Below are 20,489 nucleotides of genomic sequence, written 5' to 3'. Positions count from 1 at the left end.
TCCTTTGTCTGCTGGTTTGATGACGATTGACCTGAAGAAGGAGCCGTGCTCCGAAAGCTCGTGTTTGAAACAAACCTGTTGGACTTTAACCTGGTGTTGTAAGACTTCTTACTGTGCTCACCCCAGTCCAACGCCGGCATCTCCACATCATGGCTTACATTTACACACACACTTTATTTCAAATATATTCCTATTTCTTTAGAAAGTTAAGCAATTTCAGAAAAAGGTACAATTTTTTTTACTTTACAAACTACGACTTATGGGGAGATAAAGTAACACAGACAATGTCACACTTTTTCTTACTGGTTCGACTGCATTGCACTGTCCAAACAGCCAAGATACTTTCTGCTCCATTCTCACCAAAAGCACTTACTTCCTGCTTTCCAGAAATTGATGACACAAAGTGATGACTGTAGGTAGCCCTATTGACTGGGCTCATTTAATCAGTATTTCAAAAAACCAGGCCTGGCTTCCTTTCACTGTATTGACCCCACTCACAGACCACTTCCCGACCAGTAATAACCGCTGTTGGAGTGCAAACAAACGTTTTGCTGGCCATTGAACGGATTTACCCAAGTTGCCGCAGGTTACATACTGCCAATCATTGGCGGGAGACGAGACGAGCAGCGCGAAAAGGACGAGCAATAGAGCGGAGCTCCAAGCTGGGGCAACCACTGTTAGCATCGTGCCCATGTGGACGCCCGTTAGCCCCAATAACCCCCCCCCCCCCCGCCCCCACCACCGCTCTGCACGCAGTGACCAGCACAACCTCGCGCTGCGCGCCTCCTCAATCGCCACAACCAATCGGGGACTGCCCGCGCCTGGCATTCTTAAAAGCAAGTGGCAGCAGTTGGGAACTTCTTCCCGCAATCAGGAACGCCATAACCGATCGCTCCACAACCCTCCTGCGACCCACCCACGGGACGCGGCCCTGAGTTTGAAAAACCCTGAGCTAGACTATGAAGTTTCTAGATCGGTATGGAATTAATGAGGAGCTGATAAGACTAATCTGGTTCTGAATTCCCTATAACCTGTGGAACCATAACTAACCATATTCAGGTAAACTAGGATTTGGGGAGAAAATGGGACCAGAAAAACTGGGATTTGCATTTAATAGCGCTGAAAATAATGGGGCAAATTTCCACAGGAGCTCATACATATGAACAGATTAGGATTAGGAGTAAACTACTCAGCCCCTCGAGACTGCTCATCATTCAATACGATCACGGCTGATCTAATTTTAACCTCAACTCCACGTTCATGTTTACCTTCAATATTTCACCCCCTTGCTCACCGAGAATCCATCTACCTCTGTCTTAAAGATATTCAAGGATTCTGCCTCAAGCACCTTTTGAGGAAGAGAATTCAAAAGTCTCAAAAATGGCCTCACCACTCTTCTTTTTTATAAATTTAGAGTATCCAATTCATTTTTTCCAATTAAGGGGCAATTCACTTTCCAAGTGACCAGCCTGGCCGGTCGGAAGGCAATCACTACCTCCAACCATCGCCCCCCGCGGCTCAGTCCCTTATGGCTTCCTCGTCAGCGCTCTGTGTGCCTGTCCACAAAGGACCGAAGAAATGCCCCTTCACCCAGTAGCTTCTCAAACATCCGCTCCCACATATGCGCTGGCGTCCACTCCCTCACTGCCCTCCAGCACGCCGACGATCCTAACATTCTGCATGTGCGATCTATTCTCCAGGTCCTTCACTTCTCCTGAAGCCTCCTTTGTTGACCTCGCATCAACCCTATCTCCGCAGCCATTGAGGCAAGTTGCTCCTAATGCTCCTCCACCGTCTCCTCCACCTTCTGGATCGCCTGGCCCTGGGCCTCTAACCTCATCTCCACGCAGTTGATCCCCGCCTTTATCGGGTCCACCACCCTGGCCAGGTCCTCCAAGTTCTCCTTCCTCTGCTGGGTGGCTTTCCCATGGAGGAAGCCCACAAGCTGATCCATAGACCACTGGGCGGGCAAGATCAGGTCCTGACCTTCCGCCATCTTCCCCCGTGTCTCGGGCACCACACCAGCCTTCGACCGTTGTTCTCTCCTTTTTCGAACTCTTCTGGTCCACAAATCCGTACACCAGTGGGATAATCTTCTTCCACCCATCCTGCACATTTTACAATACCTCAGCTCTGCCGGGGCAAAGGTCCGAAATATCCACCATGAGCAGGAGCCGCCAAATGTGTGACCACTCACACCATGGCTGCCACCGGACGTCCCTTCTGAAAATCTAAGCACATTACATCCACCGGTTCCCCTTTAGAGCTGGTTTGAATAACTGATATTTGAATTTTGGGTACTAGGAATAAGGTTTAAGTTTAAGCTTAAGCTTTATTTGTATTTCTATATTTGTGGGCTAAGAAAGGGTTAAAACTTTAGTTAGCTTCATAGTAAACATAGTAATGCTTGCATGTCTGTGAATTTTGCATTAATTTTAAACTGTGCTTGCATTGTATTAGGGGTTTGCGCTGCAAAATAAATTAGGTAAAGAAATTAAGCTGTTGCTTAGCAACCCACTGGCCCCACTGAAAAGACGTATTTGGGTTCACGTGGTACCAGGTGTCAGAGAAGAAAACAGCTCTCTCAGAAACTGCCTGCAGGGCAGGGCAATGGACAAAGGGGCAGAAAGCAAGTCACAGGAACTAAAGAACATATAGCTCTAGAAACCAGGGGATGAAAAAATTCCCAGGAAGAGTGAAATCAAAGGGACAAAGAACTGGAACCTATACAAGGTACAGTTCACTAAAGTTAAAAAGAGGGGTAGAGAGAGGCTCCAAGTTAAAGACAAAGCTGCAAGGTAAAACCTGGAGAAGCTGGCCAATGAGAAGACAGACACCTGAAGGAATCCTAAGGTTGGTCACACGTTAATACAGCTTGTGAAGGTATGGTGTTCTGTTGGCGTGGCTGGGTACTGAGAGATTGCATGGAAGCTTGAATGTATGTGGAAATCCCAAAGCAGAGAAATACTGAAAGGAGTGTTTGAAATCCCGGATGTGTATCCTTGGTGAAGGAACCCGAGAGAGAGTCTCGTGTGGGAGCAGATTTCGAGTGGTGATGGGAAACACTCATGTGGAAGTCAAAATTCCAATGAGACCCATTGGCTCAGTGTGACAAGCATCTGGGGGGATTTAATGAGAACCCACAGAAGTTGGATTGGGTGGCATGTCATTTGCTTTCAAATGGCAGTGTGTCTGACTACATTTTGCCTATTGGTTCAAATGGACTGTACTTACTGAAGACAGTGGAGTATAAGATATCTTGTAACTTCTGTAAACCTGATTGATCTGTATGTATCTGTGAAAGTGTAGTGAGAGTGATGGAGTAGTGTATTATTTTTACTCTTTTCTTGTTGAATTTTATTGTTTTATTCTTTAGTTAAAAGTTAATTGGTAGTCCTGTGACTCTGTCCATCCACATCTCTAAACAAAAACTAAAAGTTACAGTCTATTTAGCCCGACGTCCAGTTGTAAGATCAGCTCGGATCCTAACATTATCCACAGCACATGTTACTTCTTCAAAGAACTCCGATTAATTGGTTAAACAGGATTCCCTTACACAAAAATATGTTGACTCTGGCTAATTACCTTGAATTTATCCAAGTAATAATAATAATAATAATAACTTATTGTCACAAGTAGGCTTCAATGAAGTTACTGAATAGCTTCTATCATTTTCCCTATTAAAGATCATAGAATCCTTACAGTGCAGAAGGAGGCCCAATCAACCCATTAGGTCTGCAGCGATCCTCTGAAAGAGCATGCTAACCCAGGCCCACTTCTCCACCCTAACGCTGTAAACCCACCTAACCTTTAGACACTAGAGGGCAATTTAGCATGTCCAATCCACCTAACCGGCACATCTTTGGACTGTTGGAGGAAACCGGAGCACCTGGAGGAAACCCACACAGACACGGGGAGAACATGCAAACTCCAAACAGGCAGTCACCCAAGGCTAGAATTAAACATGGGTCTCTGGTGCTGTGAGGCAGCAGTGCTAACCACTGTGCCAACTGGTCTATAGTTTCCTGCTTTCTGTCCCTCCTTTTTGAATGAAGGAGTTACATTAGCTATTTTCCAATTGAATGGAACTGTCCCCAATCTAGTGAATTTTGAAAAATTAACACCAACGCATCAACTATCTCACTAACGACTTCTTTTAAAACCCTAGGATGCAATCCATCAGGACCCAAAGCAGTGATGAGAAACCTAGGCTAGTGAGTGGGCCACATGAGTGACCCCCTTCATCTCAGTGATTGAAATCAAGCTTGTGTACTCTACATGACCCCATGAGTAAAGTTAAATATTTTTAAAACATGGTGAATATTTCATAATGAATTATAGAAAATGTTTAAAATCATTTACATATTAATACAATTATCACCAACTTCAAATAGTAAAATCAAGTTAAATATTTACACTTTGGATGCAGAGGGAACACATAGCTCTCATTGTCAATGTTGTGTGCAATCAGCATGCACCTTTTCACTTGGCCTTGCTTTACGTATATCACTGCAGCCTAAGCAATAGGAAAATAACTACAGAGACGGAAATCAGTGGAATGTAGCAACTCTGTGCATGGGCAATGGTCAACAAAATGGGCCACACTCAGAACCCAGATGAGCCACATGTGCTTCTCAGGCCACAGGTTGACCATACTGACCCAGAGACCTATCAACCTGCAGTTCCAACAATTTGCCAAGTATAAATATTTTCCTAGCGATTGTAATTTTCTGGAGTTCCTCCTTCCCTTCCAATTTCTGATTTACAGCTATTTATTTCTGAATTGTTACTTGTATCTTCTATAGTGAAGACTGATGTAAAATGCCCATTTAATTAATCTGACATCTCCTTAATTTCCATTATTAATTCCCAGACTCATTTTCTACAGGTCCAACTCTCACTTTGTTAACTCTCTTTTTAAAAATAATATCTGCAAAAACTATTTATTTTTTAATATAAATTTAGAGTGCCCAATTCATTTTTTTTCCAATTAAGGGGCAATTTAGCGTGGCCAATCCACCTACTCTGCACATGTTTAGGTTGTTGGGGCGAAACCCACACAAGCACGGGGAGAATGTGCAAATTCCACACGGACAGGGACCCAGAGCCGGATCGAACCTGGGACCGCAGTGCTGTGAAGCAGTTGTGCTAACCACTGTGCCACCGTGCTGCCCTGCAGAAACTATTTCTATCTGTTTTTAGAGCTCTAGCCAGCTTTCTCTCATTCCTTTAATCATTCTTTGCTTTTTTAAATATTCTGTCCAATCTTCTGACCTGCCACCCAATTACCACTAACTTTTTTAGTTAACCACAGATGGTGGTCCTCCTCTTGGAAATTTTCTTTCTCATTGTAATGTACCCATGTATTCTGAAATATCCCCTTAAGTGTCTACCACTGCATCTCTATTAATCTATCCCTTAACCTAAATTGCCAGTTCATTTTTGCTAACTCTCCTTTCATGTCCTCATTTACAATTATTTAGGTTTAAAATACTAGACTTGAGAGCATTCTTCTCTCCCTCAAATTGAATGTAAAATTCAATTATATTATGCTTACTTCTAACCCAGGAGCATCTTTACCATAAGGTAATTAATTAATCCTATCTTGTTGCACAATTCCAGGTCTAGTAAAGCCTGCTCCCTGTTGGCTCCAGAACGTGTTGATCTAAGAAATTATCCCAGAAACATTCTATGAATTTGTCATCTACGCTACCTTTGCCCATTAAATTTTTTCAGTCTAATATCTCCCTTGATAATCACCATACTTTCTGACAAGCTGCCACGATTTCTTCTTTGATAGCCCATCCTACCATGTGACTATTGTGAGGGGGCCTGTACACTACTCCCACAAGTGACCTCTTACCATTATCACTCCTTGTCTCTACCCAAACTGCTCCGATACCATGGTTTCTTGTACTTAGGACATCGCTCTCTATTGTGCTTCTGTCATCTTTAATTAATAGAGCCACCGCTCCACATTTTCCTAACTTTCCTAAATGTCACATACCCTTTAATATTCAAGTCCCAATCTATGCCATCCTGCAGTTCTTCTGCAGAGTCGCTGTTTGGCAGAAAATATAGGGTAACTTTGGAAAAATGGTCTAAACATTCAGAGAGATTTTAGAAGAAAAATCTAAAAGATATAGGAGTTGATTCTGAAATAGGTTGCAATCTCAAAGCAGTTAAATCATGGCCAGGAATCTATTTAAGGCTTTCCACATAGACACAAATTACTGCTATTCTGAAAAATGTTAAAAGCACCTGAAGTAATAAGTAGCTTCAATAAGAATTGTAACTGTTGACTGTCTAGGACAATCCATTTAATAATTAGGTAACAAAATTAACTTGGAATAGTTAATAATGAAGATTCTTATTATCATTTATTCTTAGTTTATACAATAATAATTTTTATTAGTGGCACAAGTAGGCTTACATTAACACTGAAATTAAGTTACTGTGAAAATTCCCTCGTCACCACACTCCAGTGCCTGTTCGGGAGGGAGGATTCCCGGTCCAGTGAGGGAGAATTCAGAGTGTCCAAATCATCCAACAAGCACGTCTTTTGGGACTTGTGGGAGGAAACCGGAGCACCTCCGGAGAAAACGCACGCAGACACGGAGAGCATGTGCAGACTCCGCACAGTGACCCAAGCCAGGAATCGAACCCGGGTCCCTGGTGCTATAAAGCAGCAGTGCTAACCACTGTGCTACCATGCCTTAAACACAAAAGCAATACGATTTAGCAGTATTTAAAATAGTTGGTCAATTTTCCTGCTCCTTGCTCCCACAGAACACGGTTTCCCTGGCATAAAATTTAAGAGAGTGTTTTAATCCCTCTGGTCTGTTATTTCTTATATGGGGCAGAACTTGGCATATCTGGCTTCTGCCCCTAAATATAGCCCCATCTAACAGAAGCACAGAATCATGCTACTTTGATTCTCAGAATTTCAAAGTTAATGGGCGCAATTCTCCCATCAGGAGAGTCCCGACGTCGGAGTGAAAACCGGAGTGTTTCACTCCGGCGTCGGAGGCCGCTCCCTGCCCCCTATTCTCCTACCCCCGGGGGGGCTAGGAGCGGCGCCGCGTCATTTACGCGTGCCGGGCCTTGGCGCCGCATAAAAGCGGCGCCGCGTAAATGACGTCACCTGTGCATGCGCAGGTTGGCCGGCGCCAACCCGCACATACACGGTTGCCGTCCTCCCTGCGGCCGCCCCGCAAGAAACGTCGGATGGATCTTGCGGGGCGGCGGAGGAAAGGAGGTCCTCCTTCAGAGAGGCCGGCCCGCCGATCGGTGGGTACCGATCGCGGGCCAAGCCCCTTTTGAGGCCCCCCCCCAGTGCAGGATACCCCCTCCCCCCTCACAGGCCGCCCCCACCCCCCCCATCCGGGCCGGTGAATCGCTGCTCGCCCGTTACAAACGGCGAGCGGCGATTCCCCCAGCGGCCAGCCGTGAATCTCGCCGCGCCGGTTTGGGGGGGGGGGGGGGGGGAGAAGGGAGAATCGCGTGCGGGTGCCGGGGCGGCGTGGCGGACTCGCTCGGTACCCCAGTGATTCTCCCACCCGCCGTGTGTGGGGAGGGGGGAAAATTCCGCCCAATATATCAAAATGGTTAAATCAACTTTGAAATTACCAATCTTGAAAACAATGAACAGCTTGGATGTCTAAATACAGTCGACCTTTGTTCTGTTTCAGCTAATTTCATGGTAATCATGCTACTGATAAACTGATTATTATTCCCGAAAGTATCAATGTTTGTTACATGAATATTTATTATTTGATAATACAATGATACACTGTTCAGATGTATGCCAGACAGATAATAGAAAAATGGACAAACTTACCTTGAGGAAGGTATTCAGATAAGTGGCATACCAATAGTTTCCCACATAAACTTTCACAATTTGATGAAGAGTATGACTGTCTACATCAGCAGTCCAACTGTCATCAAAAGAACCTTAAAATACAATTTAAAGGTTATGGCTCACTGTAGTTAGTTGTATTTATTGGATGAGTACATAAATGCAGCAACACTAGCTTGCTTCACTACCAGTTACATTGTAAGAGACAGTAATATTTAATTGAAATTTGTGATCGAGACTGGAGAGGCTATCCAAACCAACACCGTGTTAAAATGAAATGCAGAATGCTGTTGCCTATATGCAGATGTATAGAAACTGACAGAATTTGACTAGTAAACATGGCATAATCTGCTGACATAATCTGTTAACAGCTACACAATCCACTGTTTTTAAAAAAATACTTTGGGGTCTATGGAATGTTTAGCAAAAGGCACAAGATCGAAAAACCAGGATGAAACCAATAAAGAGACACATGGGCCTAGGTTTTATAAAAAATGCATGGCTGGAAATGTACAGAGATTGGTATGATAGAACATATTTTAGAAGGTATTAATTGATCTGTCATAAGCGGTCCAAAATGTTTTAAAGCTACAAAAAAAAAGAGGCACAAACTGACATTGATTGATGTTCGAGTTCTCCTTCTTTCGAAATGCAGAGACAGTAGAAGGCATTTAAAAAAAAATATTCTTTATCAGATAAACTGGGCTGGATTCTCCGCACCCCGATGTCAAAATGGCAGCCAGCGCTGGGGCAGGGAATCCATTTCCCCGCATGGAATCAGGACCGGTGCCGGTTCCCCGATTCTCCGGGCCCTGAAAATCAGCATACTCGGAGAGTACACTGCGCCACATATCCCCTATGTGCGGCCATTGCTGGAGGCCCGTCCCGCCATTCTCCGCCACTGACTGGCCGAAGTCCCAACAGCGTGGATCTAACGTGGTCCTGCCGGTCGAGAAACTAAGGTGGCTGTTGTGGGCTCAGCCCGCGGCCACCCTGCCCTGGGCCGGTCAGAGGGCAGAGGGGGCCTTATACACGACCGGGCAATTTTTCAGCAGGCGGTCCGGGTCGGGCGCGTGGCCGATCGGGGGCACTATGTTTAAGGTCCAGCTCCGCGGTCAGAGTCCACCGTGAAGCACAGCGCGGTCGCCGGAGGCCGCCGCCGTGCGCATGCGTGGCCTCTGACCCGGAAGTGCGAGGGGCCGTATCTGAAGCAAAAGCTGCTAGTTTTACGATGGTTCACTGCTAGCCTCCTACAAGGCTATGAATATGTGGCCTTCTTAAGTCAGTTTTTACGACGGCGTGGGGACATAATCCCAAGAACAGAGAATCCAGCCCACTGTCTTTCTTTCTCCAAGCAACAATTTGTAGGAAGTTTGGAATTTAAGGAACCTAGATTGTTTCATTGTCATGTAGTTTTGAAATCTGTGAGAGAGACTAGGAAAGGAATCTGTTATTGGGTTTACAACTATCTGCAACATTAACAATTGATGATATTAAACATTTAAGTTTAAACAGATGCTCATTATCAATGTGGACTCTAATATTGTAGCTTGAACAAAGATCAATTGTGGTTTAAGATAGATTTTGAGAACAGTATGATCTTTTAAAGGAAACATCCTGTCTCAGAAAGTTATAAAAACATTGCAGAGAACATAAGACGTAGAAGCAGGCCATTCGGCTCAATGACTGATCCGATATGATAATTCTCACTGACAATTCCACGGCCCCATCGTATCCCCATAACACAGGATTTCCTTACTGATTAAAAATTGGTTTATCTCAGCCTTGAACATACTTAACGACACAGTCCCTTCAGCTCTCCGCAGAAAATAATTCCAGAGGTTCACTACCCTCAGAGAAAGAATTCCTCTTCATCTGAATTAAATGCACGACCCCTTGTTCAAAGAGTATGCCCTCTGGTCCTAGACTCTCCCACAACCTCTCAGCATTTACCCAGTTAAGCCCCCCAAGAATCCCAATGTCTCAATAAGCTTGCCTCTCATTCTTCAAAACTCTAATGAGTACAGGTCCAATCTCCTCAACCTCTCCTCATAAGAAAATTCCACGTACCCAGCATTTACCTAGAGTACCTTCTCTGAACTGCCAGTATATCTGATAATTCATAAGATATAGGAGTAGAATTAGGCCATTTGGCCCATTGGGTCTGCTACACCTTTCGATCATGGCTGACCTTAACTCCACTGTCCTGCCCGTTCTCTATAACCCTTCAACCCATTGCCAATTAAAGATCTGTCTAACTCCTCCATAAATTTACTCACTGTCCCAGCATCCACAACACTCTGGAGTAGCAAATTCCACAGATTCACAACCTATTTGGAGAAGTAGTATCTCCTCAACTCCGTTTTATATTTGCTGCCTCTTATCCTAAGGCTATGACCTCTTGTTCTAGAATGCCCCACAAGAGGAAGCATCCACTCCACGTCTATTTTATCCATACCTTTTAGCATCTTGTATACCTCAATTTGTTCTCCCCTCATTCTTCTAAACTCAAGAGAATATAGGCCTAAACTGTTCAATCTTTCTTCATACGATGAACCCCTCATCTCTGGAATCAACCTAGTGAACCTCCTCTGAACTGCATCCAATACCACTACATCTTTCCTCAAATAAGAGGACCAAAACGGTTAATAATAATAATCACTTATTGTCACAAGTAGGCTTCAATGAAGTTACTGTGAAAAGCCCCTTGTCGGCACATTCCACCGCCTGTTCGGGGAGGCCAGTATGAAAATGAAAATCGCTTATTGTCACGAGTAGGCTTCAATGAAGTTTACTGTGAAAAGCCCCTAGTAGCCACATTCCAGCGCCTGTCCGGGGAGGCTGGTACGGGAATTGAACCGTGCTGCTGGCCTGCTTGGTCTGCTTTAAAAGCCAGCGATTTAGCCCAGTGAGCTAAACCAGCCCCTACAAGAACTGAACCCGCACTGCTGGCCTTATTCGGCATTACAAGCCAGCTGTTTAACCCACTGTGCTAAACCAGCCCCTATACCATGTTCGTGGTATTCCAGGTGTGGAACTAGTGTCTTGAATCTCTTTAGCAAAACTTTCCTATTTTTATACTCTATTGTCTTTGAAATAACCAACAAAATTCTATTTGACTTCCCTCTTACCGGGTGAACTTGCATGGTAGCTTTTCGTGATTTATGCATTAGGTCCCCCAAATACCTCTGTGCTGCAGCTTTCTGCAATCTTTCGCCATTTAAATCAGATTCAGCTTCTTTAGACGCCATACCCAAGTGTATAACTTCATCCTTTCCTACATTATATTCTATTTGCCAAGTTTTTGCCCAGTTAATCTGTCCGTATCCCTCTGTAGACTGCCATCCTTACCACTTGCACTTCCCACCTATTTTTGCGCCATCCGCAACCTTGGCAATAGTACATTCACTTCCCTCGTCCAAATCATTAATATATATTGTAAATAATTGTAGCCCAGCACCGATCCCTCTGGCACTCCACTAGTTCCAGGCTGCCATCCTGAAAATGCCCCCCTTATACCGACTCTCTGTCTTGTAGTTCTATCATACCTATCACTTTGAAGAAAAACAACAGAGGAAAAAGAAATAAGAGCCGCAATGCTAGAGGACGAATTACACTACCTTGATACCTGACAATGCAATCCAACCTTTGTTTTTTTTTCTAAATTTAAGTACCCAATTTTTTTTTCTAATTGAGGGGCAATTTTAGCGTAGAGGAGGCGAGAAGGTTTTTCAGAGACCATGGACTTGGGGACTTGTAAGAACTTTGGAGAGGGTGGGGGAGAGGAGGAGGGAGGAGGAGGAGGAAGAGAAGGGGGAAGGAGGAGGAGAGAGCATCCCCCCCCCCCCGGCTGATTTCATGGCGTACAGGGATTAATGGGCCGGTTAAGAGGCCGCGTGTGTTCACGCATGTGAGCAGTTTGAAGGTAGACAGTGTGTTTTTGCAAGAGACTCATTTGAAAGTGGTTGATCTGACAAAGCGGAGGAAGGGATGGATGGGTCAGGTGTTTCATTTGGGGCTGAATGAAGATGAGGGGGCTGGCAGTGCTGGTTAATAGGAGGATGTCCTTTGAGGTGGGAAGCAGAGTGGCGGACCCTCAGGATAGATTTGTGATGTTGAGCGGGAGGATGGAGGTGCTCGTGAGGTGCGGGAGGATGGAGCCTGTGGTGCTCGTGAACATTTATGCCCAAAATTAGGACGATGTGGAATTTCTGAGGTGAGTCCTGGCAAAGATCCCGGATCTAGACACACACCGGGTGATCATGGGGGCGGGGGGGGATTTTAATACGGTGCTGGATCCGAGCCTGGACCAGTCGCTCCCCAGATCTATGAAGGTGTCAGCAGAGGCTAAGGAGTTGTTGGGATTTATTGAGAAAATGGAGGTGGTGGAACCATGGCGGTTTGAGAGGCCAAAGGCGAAGTAATTTTCGTTCTTTTCTCGCATGTCCACAGCGGGGACTCCCAGATTCATTTTTTGTCCTGGACAAGGCAGTGTTGGCAAGGGTGATTGGAACCGAGTATTCATCAATCGTGGTGTTTGACTACAAACCACACTGGGTGGACTGCAGGTGGAAGGGGCAAACTCCCAGAGGCCACAGTGGAGGATGAATATGGGGTTATTGGCCGATAAGGAGATCTAAGAAGATGGGGGTGGCTATTCAAAACTATGTGGGACATAATAAGAGAGGGGGGGGGTCTCTGTGGCTATGTTTTGGGTGGCATTGAAGGCAGTGGTTAGAGGGCAGTTTATCTGGGTCAGGGTGCATAAGGTGAGGGCGGAGCGGGCAGAGAAGCCGAGGCTGGTGGTGGCCATTCTGGCAGCGGACCGGAAATACTCAGTGGCCTGAGGAGGCGCTGCTGAGGAGAGGCAGAAGCTCCAAATAGAGTAAAGGATGTGTCGACAGGGGTAGTGTACGAGTATGGGGAGAAAGCGAGCAGGATGCTTGCTCATCAGCTGAGGCAGGCAGCGGCAGTGAGGGAGATTGGGCGAATGAGGGACACGGAGGGGGCAAGTTGGTAACTGAGCCGGAGGAGGTAAAGAGATGTTTGAGGCTTTTTAATTGGAGCTTGGAGCCCTTGGCAGGGGATTCGGACATGAGATGGTTTCTGGATGGGCTGGAGTTCCCAAGAGTGGACGAGGCGAGGGTGCAAGGATGTTCGGAGGCTATCGAATGTGATAGCGATGCTCTCGATGGGTGGGAGGTGAAGGTACTTGTGTCCACGGAGAAGGTGTTTGACTATGTGGAGTGGCCGTACCTATTCGAGGTGTTGCCGCGGTTTGGGTCTGGGAAGTGGTTTGTCGACTGAGTGAGGTTGTTGTATAGGGCTCCTTAAGTGAGTGCACGGGCCAAGAGTATTTTAGGTTGCACCAGGGATGAGGCAGGGGTGCTCACTCTCCTCTTTGCTCTTTTCCCTAGCGATTGAACCTTTAGCAATGGCACTTTGGGCTACAGGGGGGTGGCGGGGAGAACCAGGTCTTTTTATGCGCTGATGACCTCTTATTATGTATTATGAATCCGGTTGAGAGTTTCGACAGGATTATGGGGATCTTGGGGCGAGTTCAGTCTTTTGTTGGGGTATAAACTCAATATGGGGAAAAGTGACGTATACCTGATTAACACGAGTTTAAGGAGGTTGCCCTTTTAGTTGGGAGGGACGAGCTTTTGTTACCTGGGTTTACACATGGCGCTGCTGCACCAAGTTGAATCTGGAAATGCTGGTGGAGAGAATGAAGGAGGACTTTAGGAGGTGGGCTGTGTTGCCTTTGTCATTGGCTGAAAGGGTCCAGACAGTAAAGATGATGGCGTTGCCAAAGTTTTTGTTCATGTTTCAGAATCTCCCAATTTTCATGACCAAGTCTTTTTTAGTAGGGTGAATAAGATGATACCGAGGTTTGTGGGGGCTGGCAAGGTTCCCAAGACCAGAGGGGTGTTTCTGGAAAGGGATATGTAGGCAGGGAGAGGATTGATGCTACCAAATCTGCAGAATTATTACTGGGCAGCAAACAAAGCTATGGTATGGAAGTGAGAGGTTGAGGAGAGGTTGGTGTGGGGATGGATGGAGGCGGCATAGGGCTCATATGACGGGGTCTAGGATGAGCCGTTTTTTTCCTGAGGTAGAAGATAAGTGTGGGCGGTGTGCAGGGAGTCCGGTGAACTATGTCCTATGTTTTGGGCATGTCGAAGTTGGAAGGGTTCCGGAAAGGGTTTGTAATGTCAAGGATTTTGGGAGTTGAGGCACCAAGCCCATGGATAGTGATATTTGGGGTGGCGGAGGATCCAGCAGTGCAGGTGGGGAGAGAGGCTCACGTAGTTATCTTTGCCTCCCTGATAGTCCAGAGGTGGATCATGCTGTGGTGGCGGGACTTGGTGAACGACTTGGCAGAGTTTCCCCTCCTAGAAAAAAATTAAGATCGCCATAAGAAGGGTGGAGGCTGTTCATTGACTTCTTTAAGGGACATTAACATTTCAGCAGGGAGGGGGGTCTTGGTGTTTTTGGGGGGTGTGGGTAAAAAGAGGGATGGAGAGGGTGTTACGGAAGAATAGGGTTAATTGTGTATAACATATCAGCAGGGAGGGGGGACTTGGTATTTGTGGGGGGGCTTGGGTAAAAAGAGGGATGGAGAGGGTGTTACGGGGGAATAGGGTTAATTGTGTATGGTTTACCGTTGCTGTTTGCTTGTTTCTGTTCTGTATATATTTGAAAACACCTTCAATAATATATTTATCAAAAAAACAATGATTGACTTAACCCGCCTAGAATTCTTCTTCCTCACTGGGATATATCTTATTTGTGAGTCAATAACTGGTTGGATCCAGAGTTATTCAATACTTAAGTTAAGCATTTTGGTCAGCTGCTGAAGGGTATGCTTATCAGGTGAATCCGCACTGGATGATTGCAAGTATGATTCCTTGAAATGTATTTGCAATTAATAGCCGTATTGGATGTATTGTATTGTTAATTATTATTCCTGCAAAACTTAGTAGTCATTAGTATTTAAGATGAGCTTTTGAGTACTGGCACCTGATTTCTCTTCATTCTCATGCACAAACTGTAGAATAACCTGCCATGAGACATATCTTACAGTATGAAAATAGTATTGCATTTTAAACCAACTTACTTATGTTAAAGCTTGATTCAATTGTCCCTCTTTTTCTTTTTTGTAGGTAGAGTTGCATGGCATCTTTAACAGGCTGGTACAGACTGTCATGTTCATCCAGAAATACACAAACTGCACACATCTGAGATATATCTTCAGTCAGTAGTAGGCGGCATGTCCCTAACCAGCTTCTGAAGACATAAATATTTATGTCAACCTCTTCCAGTTACGTCAACAAACTTAAGTAAAAGCAAATAAGAAAAAAAACAACAATTTAAATATCTAATTTATAATCATAACACTCCAATCATAATTGAGACTGAATGAATCCTCAATCATTTTGATTTTGCATCAGCCACATTAACGCAAAATGCTTGTTTGGAAAAATAGGAAGTTCCTGGAAATTTATAATTGAAATGTAATGAAAATGAATGAAATGAAAATCGCTTATTATCACAAGTAGGCTTCAAATGAAGTTACTGTGAAAATCCCTTAGTCGCCACATTCCGGCGCCTGTTCCGGAGGAGGCTGGTACAGGAATTGAACCGTGCTGCAGGCCTGCCTTGGTCTGTTTTAAAAGCCAGCTATTTAGTCCTGTGCTAAACCAGCCCTAATTGCTAACAGAATTACAGGGGTATATGAAGTCTTGAACAATCCACTTCTGATAATGCAATCGTGTATACATTAGTCATTTGTGGAAGTTATAAACATTAGCCCAGAAATTTGATGGCACTTAAATTGAAATGTGATGCAGGTTCACTACTACACACACCTAATGAGGACCACCAAGCATTATAGGTGGCTGCAGCTGCTGAAGGGCTCAGCAGGTGAACCCTTACTGGAGCCAGTCTTCTAACCTCCACATTAAGTAAAATATTAATATTTCCCTTTCTGGTGGTAGCCTCCAGCAGTCTCTTTAAGGACTGCTTAAGGGCTGGTTTGGCTGCTAAGTGCCTGACAAAACTGACCATGGCATGCACTGTGCAAGATGTGGCATTCGCAAATTACACAAAGGCATTACCCCATTGATTTTCCATAGATCAAAATAATTTTTGGGTACAGATTTTGCACATTCCTGTGGTATGGCCCATTGGGCCCTTACATGCCCATTTTAGTCTGTAATTATCTAGGCCATTTCTTCCACTTTCAGATTCAAGCATGAATGTCACTATTAAAATATATATTTCCAGTTGTATTTTTTGATTTCACCTCCGAGTAGAGAATAGTTACTTCAGATGTATTGTAACTGGGTACTTCTCCTGATTCTGATCCTGTGCACCCCCACTCCCGATTGCCCTCTATCTGCCCTGTACTCTCCCAAGAACCTTGGCCAGCATTCAAACTGGTTGCTCTGCTGCAACTGGCTCTGGAGCAGCAACTGTTAACGAATGAGTCCATCAAAATAAGCTATCGTGGTATTGCCACCATCCTCATTAGGTGTGTGCTGCAGACACTGCACCAAGAACATGCCCAATTCATGTGCGATTAAATTGCTATTCGAACATTCCACCATCTTCATAATGGATCTTAAAAGTAATTTAAGAATACCCTTTTTCTCAATCTGTCTGTATATTGGAGCAACGTGAAAACATGTATAAACCCAAATATTTTTTTTTCATAACTTTTTTTAAAAAATTTTATAAATGTTTTTATTCTCCATTTTCACAATTTCCTCCAAAATTTACACCACACCCACAAACAGTAAATGGTAACAAATACAAAATCAATCCCCTTAACAATAACAACGATCCCATCCTCCTACCACCCCAAACAACGGCCCACCTGTCAATGCATCCAATAAAACAAACCCTCCACGGTGGAAACAAAAAGCAAAGGAGAAAAAGAAAAAAGGAGTCCGGGACTGCTCATAGTCACCATAGAGTCCACTAAACCCAAATATTTGGGGAACATTATCATCTTCACCACCCAGGTGGTAATCTGACACGTTCTTGATAGAAGTTACCAAATTTTAATTCCATTCAATTCAAACTATAATAGGTACGTGATCCATATATTAAAAATCTATCCTACTTAAATAAAATTCGGCATGAGTAAATTCAATCGATAGAAATGTCAATTTAGTCTATTCTTAGAATGTTTCTCCAGCCCTTTTCTTAATACATATATTGCTAGCGAGGCCTACATTTTTGTCCATCCCGAACTATCCTTGAGATGGGTGTGGTGAACCACCTTCTGAACTGCCCCAGTTCCAATGGTCCAGCAACTCCCACAGTGTTGTTAGGAGGAAGTTCCAAGATTTTAACCCAATGATAGTGAAGCAGCAGCAAAATACTTCCGAGTCAGGGTGGTGTGTGATTGAGGGGAATTTAGCAATGCTGTTCCCATACACCTGCTACCTTAGTTGTTCTAGGTAGTAGAGGTCACACGTTTGGAAAATGCAGTTGAAGGAACCTTGGAAAATTGCTGCAGTAAATCATTTAGACTGCTACCCATGTGTCAAGAGAGAGAATGTTTAAGGTGGTTGGTGAGTTAGTGGGCGATGTTGTCCTGGATTGCATGGAGCTTCTTCAGTGTTATTGAAGCTACACTCATTCAGTTCAGACAAGTGAAGGGTATTCCATCACACTCCTGATTTGCACCTTATAGATGGTGCACAGGCTCTGGGGAGTCAGGTGGTGAGTTAGCGTGGGATTCCTCCCACAGTCCACAGATGTGCAGGTTAGGTGGATTGGCCATGCTAAATTGCCCTTAGTATCCAAAAGGTTAGGTGGGGTTACTACGTTATGGGGATAGGGTGGAGGAGCGGGCTGAAGTAGGGTGCTCTTTCCAAGGGCCAGTGCAGACCTGATGGGCTGAATGGCCTCCTTCTGCATTGTAAATTATATGATTCTATAATTCTTACCTGCTGCAGAATTCTCAGCCTCTGATGTGCTCTTGTAGCCACATTATTTATGTGGCTGGTCCAATTCAGTTTCTGGTCAATAATAACCTAATTCAGTTTCTGGTCAATAATAACCTATCTAAATGTTGTCGTTGGGCGATCGGTAATGTTAAATATCAAAGGCAGATGGTTAGATTCGCTCTTATTGTAGATGATTATTGACCTACATTTCCGCTGTGCAAATATTACTTACCACTTATCAGCTCAAGCCTAAATGTTGTCCAGACCTTCCTGCATATGTGCAGACTGCTTTGGTATCCAATTGTTGCGAATAGTACTGAACATTGTAGCAAATATACCAATTTCTGATTTTATGTTGGAGGGAAGATCATTGACAAAGCAGCTAATGATGATTGAGCCTTGAAAAATAGCCGAAGAAACTCTTGTTTTATTGTCCTGGGATTGGGATGATTGGCCTCTAACAATCACAGTCATTTTCTTTGTGTTAACAATTATTCTGAGCAGTGGAGGGTTCCACACCTCCCAACCCCACCAACTTCAATTATGCTCGGGTGTCTTGATGTCACATTCAGTCAAATGCTGTCTTAATGTCACTCTCACCTCTGGAATTCAATTCTTTTGTCCAAGTTTTGACCAATTCTGTAATGAAATCTGAAGCCAGGTAGCCCTGGCTGAACCCAAACTGCGCAATGAGACTATTGTTGAGTAACTGCTGCCTGACATCGCTGCCAATGACATGTTCCATCACACTGGTGCCAATTGGTAGCACCATTATTGGCTGAGCTGGACAAATCCTGAAAAACTTGATGAACATACTGAAAGCGAGTAGACTTTAACTAGGTTGAAAGCTCATTTTTAGATGTGCCAGGTGCTGTTCCTGGCCTTCCCTTCTAGACCGCTGAATGAACCATGATTGGTCATCTAGCTTGATGGTAACGGTAGAGTGAGGGATACGCCAGACCATGAGGATACAGATTGTGATAGAATACAATTCTGCTAGTGATAATGCACTGCAATACCCAGTTTTGAACTGCTACATCTATTCTGTATTTATTCCATTTAGTATGGCAACAATGAAAATAAGTGAACACATGTTTCAGGGTGTTCTCAACATGAAGATGTAACTTCTCTTCAAGATTTGAGCAGTGGTCACTCTTACCAATACTCTCATGGACAGATGCATCTGGAACAAGTAGATTGGTAGGGACAAGGGCAATTAAGTTTTCCCTCTTCTTAGTTCTTTCACCACATGCCACAGGCTTTGTCTGCCAGGTATGTTCAGGGTTCGGCCAGCCCAGTCAGTATCAGCACTTCCCAGCAAATTTGGGTGATGGTTGTAAAGTCCAACCAGAGTACATTCTGTTCTCTTGTCACCTCAGTGCTTCTTCGAAGGGGTTTTCAACATGGAGGAAGAATTCCGCCCACAGACAGTAACTAAAGCCGGGAATCGAACCTCGGACCCTGGGGCTGTGAAGCAACAGTGCTGCCCACTGTGCTACCATGCTGCTCACGGTGTGTTTCACTGTGTCATCTGTCGATTGGGAACTAGTCAATTTTGGCAAAAATGCCCAAATGTTATTGAAGATAACTTTGCAAAGTTGACTGGGCAGGGTATGCCTTTGCCTCTGTCAGAATGGTGGCATATCACTGCAATTTTGCCTATGCCTTTGCTGTTGCTTCCCAACCAGCCATCCCAGACTGCTGCCACCCATGGCCAGACCTGCTCAAGGTCTTTGTTCAAGTCTCCCCCGCTAAATTTAGCAGCCTTTCATAATCCTGCTGTAGCCACGAGGGCAACAAAGGCAGACAGAAGAGCATCAATAAGGATTGCACTTGGGTGATCACTTGCCATCTCTGGACTGATTTAGTTTGGAATACTTATTTTGAGCTGGCTTTTATATTCATAATGTGGCTAATGATGCTGTAACAAAGGGAAAGTAACGTGTGATTTGGGACTCTTGATAAATGGTAAATTGGGAGTTGCATTTATGGAAATTTGGAAAATCGCTTATTGTCAGGAGTAGGCTTCAATGAAGTTCCTGTGAAAAGCCCCTATTACAGTTGGATCAGTCACTCATGAACAACCCAGCAGGAAAAGGGCTATGTTGTTGCCTGCACGCTCACTTCCCCTCAATTAGTTGCCGAATCCCTGGAGGCGAGCGTGTGCAGTCGCGATGGCAAGGCTGTGGAGCATGCAGGAGAATCTTGATAAATGGTCTGCCGAGCTACTGCAGAGCACTGCAAGTAGCAAAATCATTTCAGAACCTTAGAACCTCAGTGGTCTCATTCATCACATTTCATGTGGCAGCATTGCTTTCTTTGTAGGCATACTTCCCACTTGGCTTGCACACCTGGGTCATAAGCCATTCCACCAACGGATGGCTCTCATCACCTAGCAGCTACTGTGCAGTTTGTTATGGTGGCACAAATGCACATGGCACAGGCGAAGTTGGTCAAGGTAGGGAGCAGTTGTTGGGGTGTTATTTATGTTTATGAGAGTTTTTTTGTTCTTGGTGTGTGATTGTTCATTGTGTTAAAATTTATAATATTAATGCCTCAATAAAATATTGTTTAAAAAAAAACAAATGCCCATGGCACAACAGACTACCACAGAATGAAAGTAGCGTGACTGTTGCAGGAAACAGCAACTGGCGTGCATTAAATGCTTC

At 44.5% G+C, this 20,489-nt stretch overlaps 1 protein-coding gene across 5 annotated transcripts in view; it reads right to left on the bottom strand.

Moving 5' to 3' along the window:
• Positions 1 to 20,489, bottom strand: part of LOC119971382 (BTB/POZ domain-containing protein KCTD19-like) — a 179,175-nt gene that overhangs the window by 116,041 nt on the left and 42,645 nt on the right. For all 5 annotated transcript variants that reach the window (XM_038806837.1, XM_038806838.1, XM_038806839.1 and 2 more), the window contains 2 exons: positions 14,979 to 15,148; positions 7,841 to 7,953 (listed from right to left, as the gene is read on the bottom strand). In XM_038806837.1, coding sequence (XP_038662765.1) covers positions 7,841 to 7,953; positions 14,979 to 15,148 — 283 coding nt within the window. The remainder of the gene's footprint in view (positions 1 to 7,840; positions 7,954 to 14,978; positions 15,149 to 20,489) is intronic.

Source organism: Scyliorhinus canicula, chromosome 9 (genome assembly GCF_902713615.1).
Source record: "Scyliorhinus canicula chromosome 9, sScyCan1.1, whole genome shotgun sequence".
Lineage (NCBI taxonomy): Eukaryota > Metazoa > Chordata > Chondrichthyes > Carcharhiniformes > Scyliorhinidae > Scyliorhinus > Scyliorhinus canicula.
The sequence above is the reverse complement of the archived record's forward strand: the minus strand, read 5'-3'. Positions and strand labels throughout refer to the sequence as shown.